The following is a 14697-nucleotide window of genomic DNA, read 5'->3' as shown; positions in this document are numbered from 1 at the left end:
AAAATAATCCAAATTAAATAAAATTGACGTTTGTTTTTGTAGCATCACAAAATGTAAACCAAATCTTAGAAATAGTTTTAAGGATATTAAAATATACTAACATTGTTAAATAAAATTTCATATTTGCGGATCAAAACTATTTCTAAACATTTTCTTCTCCCTTCCTGTTTCTTAGGCCATACAGTCCCTGTTTCCTCGTCTGCCAGACAGCGGCAGAGGAACGTCCCTGTTCGATCGGGGCTCCGCAGCGCCGGGACCCGAAGGAGACAAACTGAGACTGGACACATTCCCTTTCCTCAGTACAGGTAAGTCGAAGGAGGTACTTCTAACACAAAATTATAGCCATTCCAGAAACAGTTGAATTTGTACTCTCAGAAGAGGAAAGACCGTAAACAAAAGGTAGGAGGTGCAGGGAGAGAAAGGAGGAAAGCAGAGTCGGGATTGAGGATATGGAGAGGCATGAGCATTTATTGTTAAAGGAAATAAGAGCGATAGCTGTCCCACAGCAGCCTTCAGTGAGGTTGTGCTGCAGGTGAGAGACCAGGTTAACCTGTGAATTATGCAGGCGAGCTGAGGTAAAGAGACAAGACCGAGGTTGAAGAAATCATCTTCCTGTTTTGAGTCGTAACTTTGCATCCTCATCTTCCTTCTTCTATGCACACGAGTGTCAACAAACGCTGCGCTGATTTGCGTCTTATGCGTCTGATTTTGCTTGCATCTCTTTTCTACACAAGCTTGAGAAGGTAGCATGGAAACAGACACACTCAGACACACACACACACGCAAACCTGCACCTCTCCTCCCTCCTCTGTTTGTCCTCAGGTCCTATCCCCCCCTTCTTCCCTTCACACCCTCCTCTCTCCTCCCATGTGTCCCTGCTGTCCTAATCCCTTCCCAGGCAGGAAGGCCCTAATTGAGGGTGCAGGCTTCAGTTTGTGGCCTGTGGGCGCCCATTACTGTGTTTTCATAAGCAAGTGAGGCCTGCCTGACTGATTCAATATTCATGTGTCTCCCAGCTACTCCAGGCCCAGCACGCACAGACTTCAGCGCTGTCAAATTAGCCCTGCATAGTAAATAACAGAGTGGTAGGGAGAGAAAGAGTGAGACTTGGAGAGAGGTGGAGGGTGCAGCAGAGACAGAATCTCTGAGTTGGTTGTCATTTGGAAGGAAGTCGGGTTGGTTGAGAGGCAATGTATTTGTTTGTTCATTAAAATTGCAGCTTCACCTCAGATTTACCTCCTATTTGGGTTGTGAACTGATGCTTACAAGGAATTGAATTAAAACACGGCGCAACAATGAAGTGCATTTGTCTGATCGAATCTCGTCTAGTAACATATTTGACATTTTTTTCTAAATCTGTTTTAATGTATAATAATAATCAGTTGTAAGATTTGAGCTGTGTTTAATCACTTTTTTACTGCAGTGCAGACTCTTTGTGCTCACATCTGTTCTGCAGCAGTGTGAAGTGGGTGTATAACACAGTACTGGCATGCATAAATGAACCATCAGGTTTTTGAAAGCAACTGTGCCAGAATTAGCCCCCATGGCTGCTGATTTGAATTGCAAATCCTGGTTATAATTAGTGAACATTCTTGGATCTTGTAAGTCAGGAAACCTTTGCCCCCTTCCGAGAGTTAACCTCTGTTTTCCTGGGTCTCTTCTTTCCTAGGTGCCCCATGCTACTCCAAACCCCCTTCCCTGCTGGGCCCGTACCCCCGCAACCCGCCCTTTGACTACCCCTGGAGTTTCAACCCATACCTCCCAGGGGCCTTCTCTCTCAACAACTGCCCCAAACTGCCCCCTGGCTCCCTCTACCCCTCCCAGTTTTACCCCAACCCTCTGCAGAGCAGCCTTTCCCAGCTGCCTCACCCCTTTTCCTCATTGCTTCCCCCAGGGGAGGCTGCCGGAGGTGAAAGGGGAGCACCGGGGCAGACTGGCGGGACAAACGGCACAGCGGGTGGTCAGCCGGCTCGGCTCTGCCTGCCGCCCTACCCAGGCGGCCTGTCGATGGGTCGGACTGACATCGGCAACGGGGCGACACTCGGGGAGAGGGAGAGGGTGGAGGCAAACCCTCCCAGCACAGGCCTGGGTCTGGGTTTGGGAGCCGTCAGCCTCGGAGCCGGGACGGGCCAGCAGAGCCCCACCGAGAGGAGGGGTGGCGTGAAGCAGGACCCCGAATCGGACTCGGACCTGGAGATAACAGATCTGAGCGACTGCAGCTCGGACAACGAAAACGAGCATGACTTTGGCATCGGGAAAGAGTCCAGCCTGGTGAGCCGGTCGCCGCTTGTGTTGGATGGAAAGAAAGGGAGCCTGCTTCCTCCTATCACCTCACTCCCCCCACCGGTGTCTCCTCATCCGTTGAAGAGCCTGATGCCCCTTACTCCTCCACCTCCTTCCCTGCCTCCATCACTCTCTCCCTCCATGGCTCTGCATGACAGACACAGGGAGGCAGAGACTCTGAAAATGATCCACAGCTAAGACATTTTCTCATCATCCTGACCGGTCTACGCTCCGATAACTCTCTTCTTCTTTCCTGTTGTAATCACTCAAATCTTTGTTCACATCTGATTATTATTTTTCCAGGTGAAGCACTTCAGTCCCCCACTTCTGAAACTGCTGTTTCCCTGTTTGCTGTGTAAGTTTTTTCATTTATCACCCTGCTGTCTCCTCCAGATTAGAATACAATATTTTTAGCTGTTAAGGTGTCAGTTTTTTTTTTCATTTTGCCTTTTCTGTTTCGATTTTTCACACTGAACGAGTGCAAGAACTCTTCAATTTGCTATCAGTAGTGGAGCTTTGAGACGAGGACAAGGTGGTAAATTGCAGTTCTGGCTGTAAAAATATGAGCATACACCAATAAATAGGAATAATCAAAACAAATTTCGAATTTTACAAATATGCATTTCATTTCTTGGGACTTAATATGTATTCATATTTAAGTACGTTTAAACTATAATTTATGAAGACATAGTCAAATGGTGCCATCTAGTGGTTGTCTTAGGCAATACTTTTCACAGGTTTTAACTTAATGCAGACCCTTTTGAAAAGGATTCAAGTATTCAGACCACTTGAACTTTTTCACATTTCGTTCCACTACAAGCACAAACTTTAGTATGTTATTGTATTAATTCTTGATTTAAAAAGAAATGCAAGTTTCAAATGCTTCCACAACTGAAAATCCAAAAAGTGTTATGTGCATGTGTAATCAGCAGCCCTAAATTTAACACCTTAAAACCACCGTTCACCGAGATTACAGCTGCTGGTGTTTTGGAGAATGTTTAATCCAGCTTTACTCATCTGGAGTCTTTTTTTTTTTTCATCACTCGTCTTTACAACATATTTTCCAGCTCGGTCAGACTGAACGGAGAGCATTCATTAAACTATCGCCATAGATACAGGTTTAAACTATTCATCCACACGAATCTGAAACATTGTATTGCACCTCTGGTTGTGTGGCTAAGGTTGCTGTGCTGTTAGAAGTTGAAACTTTGCTCCAGTTTTAAGTCTTCTGCAGAGGATTAACTTGGCCAACTTCCCCATCCCTGCTGAAGTAAACACCCCAACACCATGTTGCTGCTCCCATCCTGTTTAAGTAGGCATGTTGCGTTCAGGATCTTTGTTTTCTGCCACACATAGCACTTTGCATCTAGGTAAAAAATATATAGATATTGGTGTCATTTGAAAATATCACATTCCTCACCATGTTTTGCATGTTCCTTACATGTAGGGGCAACTCCTTAAGATGATTTGGCATCAATGGCTTTCTTGTTGCCATGTTTCCATAAAGACCAGATTTGTGGATTGAACTACCGATAGTTGTTTAGCCAACAGATCCTCTTATCTGAACTGTGGATCTCTGCAGCTCTCCCAGAGTTATCATGGGTCTTCTGCTGGTTTCTCTGTCAGTTTAGCTGCACTGGCATTTCTTTGCAGGTTTTGAGGTCTTAATATTAATTTGGTGACATTTGAAGGCTGCTCGTTGCATTGTATTTTTTATTTTTTTTTTTTAGAGGTGTCACAGTTAAAAATAAATGCACACCACACTTTTTGAAAAACATGATTTTTTTTTTCACCTTTTCATTACCTTGTGTTTGATCAAAAACATTTTAATAGAACATCTGGAATTTTGTGACTAAATGTAAGAAAAGGTGAATGTAGTTTTAATATGTTTTCAACGCACTGTATTCTGTATAAAATGATCCTCCAAAAAAATTATAATTTTTTTGTTTGTAAGCGCAGTTTGAAGTGTTTTTATTCAAATACAAAACTTACATTATTTATTCAGTTTCAACTCTATCACCCTGTGAATATTTATTTGTTGCTGCACTTTTTACCAACAGGAATGGAAAAGACAGCTGAGCAAGCTGGACCAGTTTAAAATTTGTATGAATATTTCTGTGTATATATTTTAATATGGTGTACATGACATTTAATTATCATTCCTCTATGATAAGATTTACCTGTATTGTTGTGATTTACTTCAGTATTTAAACATGTTGGAAAATTATAAGCGTCGGTGTATCAAGGTTTAAACTATTAATGGAAGACGATCTGCGATCTAAAAGTGAAGAAAGAGCTCTAGCTTATGCTTTTTGATTTCTGATTTCCGTCAACCCAAGTTCAAGTAATTGTCCACTTTGATCATTTTCACAACTTGCCCGGTGGGAAAAAAAAAAACTTTGGATTTTAAAAAAGCATACTGGAAAACTTATTTTTCTAGTTAGCATTAAGCCAGTGTGAAGTTATTGTAATTAGTCAAATATCAATGTTATTGGTTTTTGCATTTTCTTTTTTTTTTTTTTTCCCAAAAATCTGCTTTGGTTATTTTCCAGTTAATGTTTTTTTTTCTTTTTTTTTTCTTTCATTTCTGCAGAAACAGACCGTTTCAAAACATTGCAAAAAATATATATATATATATTTCTCTGACACTGTTGTACAGTTTTTTCATTTTAGCTGCTTTTGGTTTGCCAGACAGTGTCACTTTCAAGGATCCGTTGTAAAAGCTCTATTGTAAACTTACTGTAAAGCTTTATGTTTTGTTGAGTTGTTCCGGGAAAGGTCAAAAGTCACCCTGGTGTGAAATACCAAGCTGTAAATACTGTTTCCTTCCTGTGTGTATGTGCGTGTACACATCACAAAATGAAAATGCAGTGAGTCTACTGATCATCTTTGTTTATTTTACTGTAAAGAGGGGAATAAATGAATTTGCAAAAAGAAAAAAGATTAATATCTTCAAAAGCAATAAATATTATTCTGGATAGCAGGCTATTGGTGAGTTTATGGAATGAATGAACGGACTTGTGTGAAAGCAATTAGTGACAAAATGGAAAGTCAGCAGACTTTCGTTACGGTTCTTAAATTGAAAGGAGTGTGTAAATACATAGACAGAAGCGCATGAATCCAAAAATAACTGGTCAAATGTGTGTTTGAGTTTTGTTTAGAAGCGCTTAGTTATCAATGCACATTTTGTCCTGAAAATCAAAAAGGCCTCTGAAAGCTGAACATTTAACTTTGAGCAATTTGTTCTTCATAATTTGTTTTTAAATTATGCTCTATTTCTGCTTCTCCACATTTTAAATATATAGCTCTTTCCTCCTACCTACCTAGTCTACTTTGTTTTACAAATTAGAATGAAAGTGCAGAAAATACACATGCAGAAAAAGGATATTAATTTAAAGTATTTGAGAGTTTCTACAAATACATCCAAAATGTTTGGTTTGTAAATCAGTTAACAAAAAATATCCATCATCTTTAAAAATATTCAAAAGCACTGAGCGTTTGTCTGACTTTTGTTTTTCTCTTTTTTCTCTGATTCAATTTTTTTTCCCTAAATTACGAAACATAAAATTTGTTTGTTGGGGAATAGCAATAAACAGATCCATTCATAAATTAAGTCCTCATTAATTGGTGTAGGATATAGAACAGTTTTTAATACAACACAGTGATAACATCTACTTCAATAAGTTAACAAGGTAGCTTTGAAATGAAATACAGGTAAAAAATAATAACAATAATAGCAACAACAACAACAATAATAATAATAATAATAATAATAATAATAATAATAATAATAATAATAATAATCATCATCATCATAAGCTGGAGATGGGCACCAGCAACCCTCCCGACCCCACTAAGGGTGGGGTGTAAAGAAAATGGATGGATGGATGGATGGATGGATGGATGGATGGATGGATGGAATAATAATAATAATAATAATAATAATAATAATAATAATAATAATAATAATAATAATAATAATAGCTGCAGTATTTATTATAATTATTCCCAAATATTTTTATTTTATATTTGATGTAAATAAAAAAAAACATTTTTAAAAAAGACTGTGTAACACTATGTTTTACATTTTAGCTGTAGCAAAGCTTTTAGGAAATATGGAGACCAACTGCTCCCAATGCTTGTACCCTTACAGTTTGCAGATAATTGAAATGAGCCTTTTCTTTTTATTCTGCAAGGATGCAAATCCTTTAAAAAATACATTTACCTGATGCTGTTATTCCCTTCTTAGCTGATCCTTCTAGATATTTTTTTTAATTTCCTTGCAGAAGATGCATCTTTAAATTCATTCATGAATTTAAACACAACTAAACACAACTGACTCCAGGACGTAAATCTATTAATTTGATTTATTTTACTAAATTCTGAGTATTCTTATTTATTTATTTACTTTAGCTCAGAGCTCAAGTCAGCTGTTTCATCAGGCACTGCTTGAGTAGGAGCAATGATTTTCCACAGAGTGGCGCTAAGGGAATGTAATAAACAGGATTAATCAAGAAGATATGTATACTTTGGACAGTAAGCCCGGTCAACACAATTACAAGCTCATCAAACACTCACATAAAGCAATGGAATGTCATTCATAGACAGGAAAAAACAATATAACTTATCAAATTAATTAAAGTAGAGTTAGTATAAATTAACACAAAAATTATTTCAGCATAAACAATATTTGATGTGTATCTTAAAAACATAAACATATATGTAAACTTGTTTTTTTTAATTACAAAAAAAAATCGCCCGCAAAATTATATTCTTTATATAATATTCCAGCTTTCCCTGAAAATCTAACACATTCACCATTCACACTTTTCTATGGGAATATGCGTATTTGTTGAAAAGTGAGCTTGGTTATATTGTATTTTGGCCAAAATCATATACTCAAATTTGGGCCTGGTAAACCCAGATGTGGTTCAGGGTGGCAGAGGGGGATAGGTGGGGACTGTTTACTGTGTAACACAGTGCGGAAACAAGTCGTTCACATCTTTATATCACGGGCAAACTAGGAATACACACAGAAGCATAAAAGAAACAGTAGTATCGTTTCACAATAGTATAAAATAAAGTGTAACTATTTGCTTAATTTTAAACACTACTTTGTTACTTTTACAGTTTGTTACAGTGAGCCCCTTTTTTTCTTTGCTTTTTCCTTTTTTTGATGTGTACTTCCGCGTAGTGTGTGTGTGTGTTTTTTTTTTTTCTTCCACTGACACTCGGCAACTTTCGAACAGGAAACCCATTAGAACGCTACGGCCGTCGTTTTCTCTGTATTAGCCGGTGAGTAAATCATTTTAACCCATTTCCAGTCAACATAATGATCTATTGGAGCTTTTTCGCCTCTACTTGGTGAGTTCGAAGTCGCCATTGAAAGAGATATTTGTTTCTCGGAGAGTAATGGTTCTGCTCCCCCTCACCACTCACTCACAGCCCGAGCGTCAGACGGTAGCGTCCACACACAGGAATCCTGTGCTCGGATGGCTGACTGCGCTGCAGCTAAATGCATCCTCGTTAATAGCTGCTTTATTTTAACATTTCAGACAGTTCACACGCCACACGGACAGTTTCTACTTCTGTTTTACCACTGGACTCACTGTCAGGAGCTTTGTGTTTGCAGACAGTTGGAGAAAACTTCTTCAGGTAGCAGCAGCGGAGTTATGTTGTGTGTTTTCTGGATTTATTCGAGTTGGTTTCGGTTTTATCCTAAAACCACAAATCAATTTGATATTCCCAAAGGGAGGCATGTTGTGTAATGGGTTGTCAGTGGGAGGTTTATTGCAGGTGACCTTGTGAAATCTATGTTTTTATCTCCCTCAAATAGTGTCCCCCGCTCGCCCCTCCTTTCTCTGTAACTTATCAAGCCGAAGTAGCCCAGTGGAAACAGGCCGACCAAGGCTAAAAGTTGGCAAAAATGAGAGCTGCGTTCTGCGGCACTGCTCAGTTACCAGATGCAGCTACATTTCAAGTGTCTGGGTTTCAGGAAAACTTTGCAATCGAATTGGAAAAACTACCAACGTTCGTACAAACCACAGTGTCTTGCAAAAGTATTTATATTCATGACGTTATCTTTATTTATCCTGATGCACCTAAATAAAATGTATTGCAAACAATTGTCTGTGTAAAGCTTACCTGTGTGGAAGCTAATATCAGTGAACCGAGTTGCTGGTAAGGCTTTAGATGTTTAAGAACAGTTGTGAACTAACGGCACATCGAGAGCCCCAAGCTGAAACATGATGGTGGCAGCATCATGTTGTGGGATGCTTTTTCTCAGCAGAAACAAAAGTTGACCATATCCAGCCTTGCTAAGTCGGTACGTTATGAAGCCATTTACAACCGCATGCTGTGGAAGATAAATGTCCCACCAGTTTTGCACTTATAGAAACCAACATTTTTGGACATTTTTATTTGTAAACCAGTTTAAGATGTCAACTGTAAACTGTAAAGGTTCACATGGATTTGCTTGCACCTTTTCATTATAGCTCTGGCTGCATGTTTAGGGTCGGTGTACTCCTGGACCCTGAGTCTGTGTTTAGTCTTTGAACATAGCAAATATATATATATTTTTCCAGAATTGCGCCATATTTATCCATGATCATTTGCCATTAAAATCTGACCATCTTTTCTGTAGTTTTTGGAAAAAGCACACCCACAGCCTGATGTCACAACCATGTTTCACAGTGTGGTTGGTGTTTTTGCCAAAAATAAGTCAGTTTTTGTTCCCATCTGTCACAACAGACTACTGCTTGTGGTAAACTCTTGTTTCATGACTGTCCTTTGTAAAGGCCACTTTAGTGTACATTCACGTTTGCACTTACAGCATGACAAAGGTAAAATATTCAGAGGTATGAATACTTTAGTAGGACACTATAGATATAGAGATACAAATTTAGGTCAGAAACAAAGAAGCTGGCTTGTGATATTCGTCCTATTGTGAGATCTCTCCTTTTGTGTATGGGATGAATTATTTCCTCGACTCTGCCAGGTTTTGTTCTCTCAGGAGCCAGGCCATGGATGTTGTTTTTCTGCAGAGAAGTGTAGTCATTGTACGATATTGCCATTGCTGAATAGAATATTTATGCCATATCTATAATTTTAAAACAAGCATTCAGTCACAGTCCCCGGAACAACAAATGCCAGATCTAATCAGCTGTTTTTTCCCTCTCAATGCTGTTTTTGCTCAACATGAGAAATTGTGGGTTCCTGCTGCCTTTCTGTACCACTCATCATCAGATCAGACGGTATAGACTGGGCGCCTCAGTGCAGACAGAGGTCAATAATCTGTGTCTATGCATAATTGATCGTCAGTGATGATTTTTGCCTTGCGAAAACTAAAGGACGTCGCTTCCTTTAGCGCTGCAGAGGGTTTCCTGCCTTCACAGGAAGCTCTAATTACCGTACGTTTAGCAGAGCAGTTTCATTATCCGATTGCCGTCATCGACTGCAGATTCAGTTGGTGAAACGCCGTGGGTTAAGATTTTATTAATCATACCTTCCAAAGAAAAAGTCGTGGAGCCAGTTTGTCACTCTGGTATGAGTATTTCTCCTGAAAGCTGGAACTTCTGTCGGGGCAAACTGTTTTCATTTTTTCCCTCTGGATGTTTAGAACGATTGGGTCTGCTCGTTATTGGACGCCGTTTGGGAAGGGTGTTGGTTGGCGCTGGTGGTTTCGGAGACTGTGACGTGCCCTCAGACAGGCGCTGCACTCGAGAAGCCCCATGTGAAGCAGCGCCCTGCCACTTCCTGTTGTGCTCTGTCAGACTGGAAGGAGCGCTGCACTTGTCATCTCTTTTCTTTTACCCACGCTTTGCAAGTTGAGGCTTGTCTGGAACCCAAAGGCTACCTTCGCTTCCTTTTAAAGGAATGTTGACTATTTAATTTGAGCTGCAGTGCCGCTCTTCCCCTTATCTCTTCCCCCAACCTCCCTGTCTGTGGCTCTATCCATTGTTATAGGCCTGCATAAACTCGCCCCCATCAACTGCCTCTCAGAAAGTAGAATGATGAACCTGCGTAGTACCACTGCGAGGCGTAACAGTTGTTGTCAGCCTCAATGAGAGATGCCCAACAGCTGGAATGACAGGTAAGGGCACCCACAGTTGAACAGCCTGGGGGTGTCTTGAGGGCCTGGAGCTGTGCTGCAGGAGAGCTAATAATTTACTGTAGTCGGGCACGGACTTCAAAGCGAACGCAGGTATTCTTCTCTGGCTGCAGTTAGTTTGACGAACAGGCAGCAGATAATGAGAGACAGAACGGACCGGGCTGCTCCTCTCGTCTCCGCGGGTCAGCACCGAAATCCACTGATTCCTCCTGAATGAGCTCAGTGTTCGGGGTGGGGGTGCAGGCACAAATAAGCATGCAGGGGAGTTGACGGGAAGGTGGTTTTGCCATGCTGCGCCTACAATAGAAGTTAAAACTGATCTGAAAACCGCAGCTGTTCTCGGTGCTGTGTGAGGCAGCAAGCTGCAACGTGCCACAGTGTGTTTCTGCAGTTGTTTGCGCAGATCGCTCGTGGATTTAAATGTACAAAAGAAGATTTGTGAGCGGTTAGTTAAGTTGTTAAAGTAGATCATTTTGATTTGAACACTCTTTGTATTGGTATTAGAGTACAGAAGGTATTCTTTCACAGTTTGTTTTATTATTTTGTGATTGACCAACACAAAGAAATATATATATGTTTTTTTGGTAGAATGGAAGATTGATGCATTGTTTTCACTTTCCTTAAATTAATATCTAAAAGAATGTATGTCATATACTTGGATTCAGCCCCGTTTTTACCCCTTAATAAAATATATTTATGTGTAACCTGTTGCAGTTTAAAAGTGAGCTAATTTTTATATTTATCTTGTTGGCCTTGAAGGCTGACACTACACTTAACCCTGAAGCAGGATTCCTCTGTTGAGAAACGGGAATGACAGCATCATACTGTGGGGAGGCTTTTCTTTGACTGCAATCATTGAAGAAAACCTGTTAAAAGCTAATAACCATTTGATAATGGGGTCAAGCTTCACCTTCCCACAGGACAGTAATCCTAAACATGTGGTCAGAAAAGCTGCAGAGTGTTTTCTGTTGGAGCTTATTATTGCGTTAGAATGTCCTAGTCAAAGTTCAGATGTCAATCAAATAGAGAATCGCTGGCAAAATCTAAAAAAAAGGCGTTTTGTAAATGCTCTCCATCCAATCTGGCAAGAATTTTCTTGTTAAAAGAAAAGGCGGAAAAGTTCAGTCGTTTAGAGGAGAAAAGGTGAGCGAGAGAGCTAACAGTCATTATTTATGATGTTAAATAATGTTGACTCAAGCATTGAATACAAATGTGCACCAATGTGTTTTACATTTTTACTTGTAAAAAAAACCATTATGCACCATTTAATGTTGATCTTTCACATAAGATCTCGATAAAATGCAAGGTCTGTGGCTGTAGCGTGCCAGAATGTGGCAAACCTCCAGGGGTTTTGTGAAGCATTGTTTCATGGTTCGCAGATACTGAGGTATAGATCTATTTATAGCTGTCTATGCGTTACATGTTTGTGCTTTGTTGGTTGAGTTGAACTTTGAAAAAATATCATCAGACAGTTTACGGGAGGAAGTCATATTGAGGTCAACTGCCTCTTTTGTCCAGTAGAGCAACAGAAGTAGACAGAACAATGGAAATAATGTCAACCCAGAACAGGAGACATGCCGCCACAGGTGAATGTAGTAAATTTAACAATGACTGAATTCCTTTTAAGCTGCTTCATTTTTAGGATCCTGTTGTTTTTTTGTTTTTTTATCTAAATGGCCCACTGAAGATGCTTTGAGGATGCGATGGGGTTATTTAAAACAGCTTTTAAAGGCTATTCCAGATGAAACTCTTGACATTAACTTCTGACATTGATAGACTACTTGGAATAATTTGAGCTGACTGTTTGTTTTTATTATCTTTGGAAATCTTCCCATTAGCCAAATAAAAAACAGGCAAGTCTTGTTTGTGTCACTTTATTTTCCACCATCTGCGCTTCCCTCGTCTTCTACATAGCCTAGGCTGTTACTCTGTGGATATAATTTTGATCATTGATGATACAGCAGCGGATTTATTATGTAAATCTGTTGTTATAATTTTGCTGTTGTCATATTCCGACGCCAGGCCACAAGAAAATAAATCCATCAATTTATTTATGCACCATTTTCTTTGAGTATTTTTTTCCTTTTCAGCAAGCTTAAAACTATAATTGGAGAACAAAAGGGACATGACAGCCTATGAGGTTTACAGATAGGAAATCTTTATAAATCTTATATAGACCTGACTCAGATTTTTGGATATGGCTTTTCAGCTGTTTATCCATCTCTGCCTGCTTTACACATTTCGACTAGAGGAAGGCTCAATAAAACTTAACTTCTATGCATAAAGATCCAAAAAGATGTTCATGTAATTTAACTTTTAAGTGCTTAAAATTGATATTTAGAAAAGACAACAGGTGCATGGCTTGAATTTAGATACCTTTTTTGTTTTTGATTTATATATTTGTGATAAACATTCTCTAAAAGAAATCTGACACTGTAACTGGAAAAAGATACAAAATACAAAGACGCATGTTTAAAGAACTTCTGATAACTTGATTCTTTTCTCAAGAGCAAGTAAAAGAAAACCAAACAGTCGGTCACCATGGCGGCAAAAAGTGAAATGGAAGAGAAACCTGTGATAAAATCTGAATGGTCAAATGAAAGTAGATTTGAGGAATCAGAGTTTTGTTATGGGCTTTATGATTCAGGCTTCTCTTTAAGAGCTGGAGGATGGAGACTTGCATAAAACATTTCAAAATTTTAGTGTATTTTGTTTTGTTTTTCTTGGATTTTCATATATTATGCTAAATTTAATAAGCTGCAAAGAGATTTCAAGACATGTCTTGAAATCTCTCAAACAGGATCCTTATCAGATTTGTTGCAGTCAATCACTATTTGCTGGAACTAGAATTAGCTGAAAACAAACAAAGCAACTATTTAAAACCGTAGATGTTTAATGTTACATTGTGTGCTGATTTGGTAGGTTCTTTAAGTTCGGTCATTGCGAAACAACCCAAAGAGAGGAATACATATTAAATCAGAATATATTAAATGGCTATTGGCACTATTTTTTTACTTGTTCTTAGGCAGGGCCAAAAAGGGCTGACCACCAAAACTAAACAGGTCAGATCAGAATTTCCTGAGATTTATTGTGCAGTTGTAGGAACAGAAACTGAATACTTGCACTCAATTTAAAACAAATCTGCAAAATTTGTCCTCAGCCAACTCTATTTAGATTAATCTTTTTTTCCTTTTTTTCTTTTAAGAATAAAGACTGTTGAGTTAAAAGGTGTTTTTACACCTCCTTGTCCAGACTGTTTTATTTTGGACCAAAATGACATTTGTTATATTTTCAGGCTCAGTTCGCTTTCACACTACACTGTCAAATTATCCAAATAATCGAAAAATCTGTTCACCCCCTCACCTGTGGTGGAGCTGAACCAAGAACCACCAAAGGAAATAACATGAAAACCTCTGATGAAGAGGTAAACAAAAAAGTGGAGTAGTCATTGAAGGAATTCTCTCTCTCTCTTTGCTAAAAAACAAGCCCTTTTTCCTGCTCGTGCTCGACTCACGTTTGTTTTGGTAATATTTAAACAGAATTCCCTGAGTTATAGTATTCTTCCTGCTTTTGGAGCAATCGCTGGTCTGCATTCAAACCATACCAGAGTTCACCTAAACTCAACGAGAAGACTGAGGTTGTTATGTGGACCAGATTTTTGCTGTTTTGGTCCACATCAGAGTTTAATTAAACATTCACACTTCCCCAAATGAACCGGACTTTCTAGTCAAACGGACTAGAGTTCAGTCAAAGCGGACTAAACAAGGCTGGTGAGAATGCACCTTAGTAATCCTTTTAAAGCTATTACTCACATGCGCCGGCTGGTTGGCAACATTTGATCCTCTTTCAAATGATTATAAAATCCCATCTTTCTCACCTGTTGTCAGAGCCATCACTAACCTTGATCCGTCTCTCCTGCTTGTCATGAATTATAACGCACCAGGTCAGCATCAGAGAGGTAATATTTTCCAATAATAATCAATGAAAGCACGCTCATCATCTATTATGATGATTTCCTTTCTAATGCCTTCATGAGCCATATCTGCTCACACAAGCCCCTCAGTGTATTCACCTGCCAGTCTCTGCTGTCGAGTCAGATAAAGAGGCCCGTTCACCTCGCAGCATGTGTGGTCGAAGTGTTTGCAGGGGTGACGTTAACCTACCCGCCCTGCCATACGTAAGTGAATGACCGCCTCGGACCCCACAGACGCCGAATGCAGTCTAGTTTAAATGTCCCATTGAAGATTAGAGGTTTTGATCTGTGGAAGTTTAACCTGAAGCTGCAGCGGTTTGTTTCTTTGCAC

At 39.4% G+C, this 14697-nt stretch overlaps 2 protein-coding genes across 10 annotated transcripts in view; both read left to right on the top strand.

Moving 5' to 3' along the window:
* The window catches only part of erfl1 (Ets2 repressor factor like 1), a 67941-nt gene extending 62680 nt beyond the window's left edge, over positions 1–5261 (top strand). For all 4 annotated transcript variants that reach the window (XM_008431278.3, XM_081597423.1, XM_081597424.1 and 1 more), the window contains exons 6-7: positions 176–305; positions 1670–5261. In XM_008431278.3, coding sequence (XP_008429500.1) covers positions 176–305; positions 1670–2481 — 942 coding nt within the window. In that variant the 3' untranslated portion in view covers positions 2482–5261. The remainder of the gene's footprint in view (positions 1–175; positions 306–1669) is intronic.
* A 2009-nt stretch (positions 5262–7270) lies between these two features.
* The window catches only part of arhgef1 (Rho guanine nucleotide exchange factor (GEF) 1), a 46978-nt gene continuing 39551 nt past the window's right edge, over positions 7271–14697 (top strand). For 3 of the 6 annotated variants that reach the window (XM_008431271.3, XM_008431274.3, XM_008431270.3), the window contains exon 1: positions 7273–7578. The gene's annotated coding sequence lies outside the window, so the exon portion shown is untranslated. Of the gene's footprint in view, positions 7579–10354; positions 10376–14697 lie in introns of those variants that run through there. The other 3 variants (XM_017309699.2, XM_008431276.2, XM_081597179.1) reach the window with 3 other exon arrangements.

Source organism: Poecilia reticulata, chromosome 16 (genome assembly GCF_904066995.2).
Source record: "Poecilia reticulata chromosome 16, P_reticulata-male-v2, whole genome shotgun sequence".
Lineage (NCBI taxonomy): Eukaryota > Metazoa > Chordata > Actinopteri > Cyprinodontiformes > Poeciliidae > Poecilia > Poecilia reticulata.
This window is presented reverse-complemented; position numbering and strand designations above follow the sequence as displayed.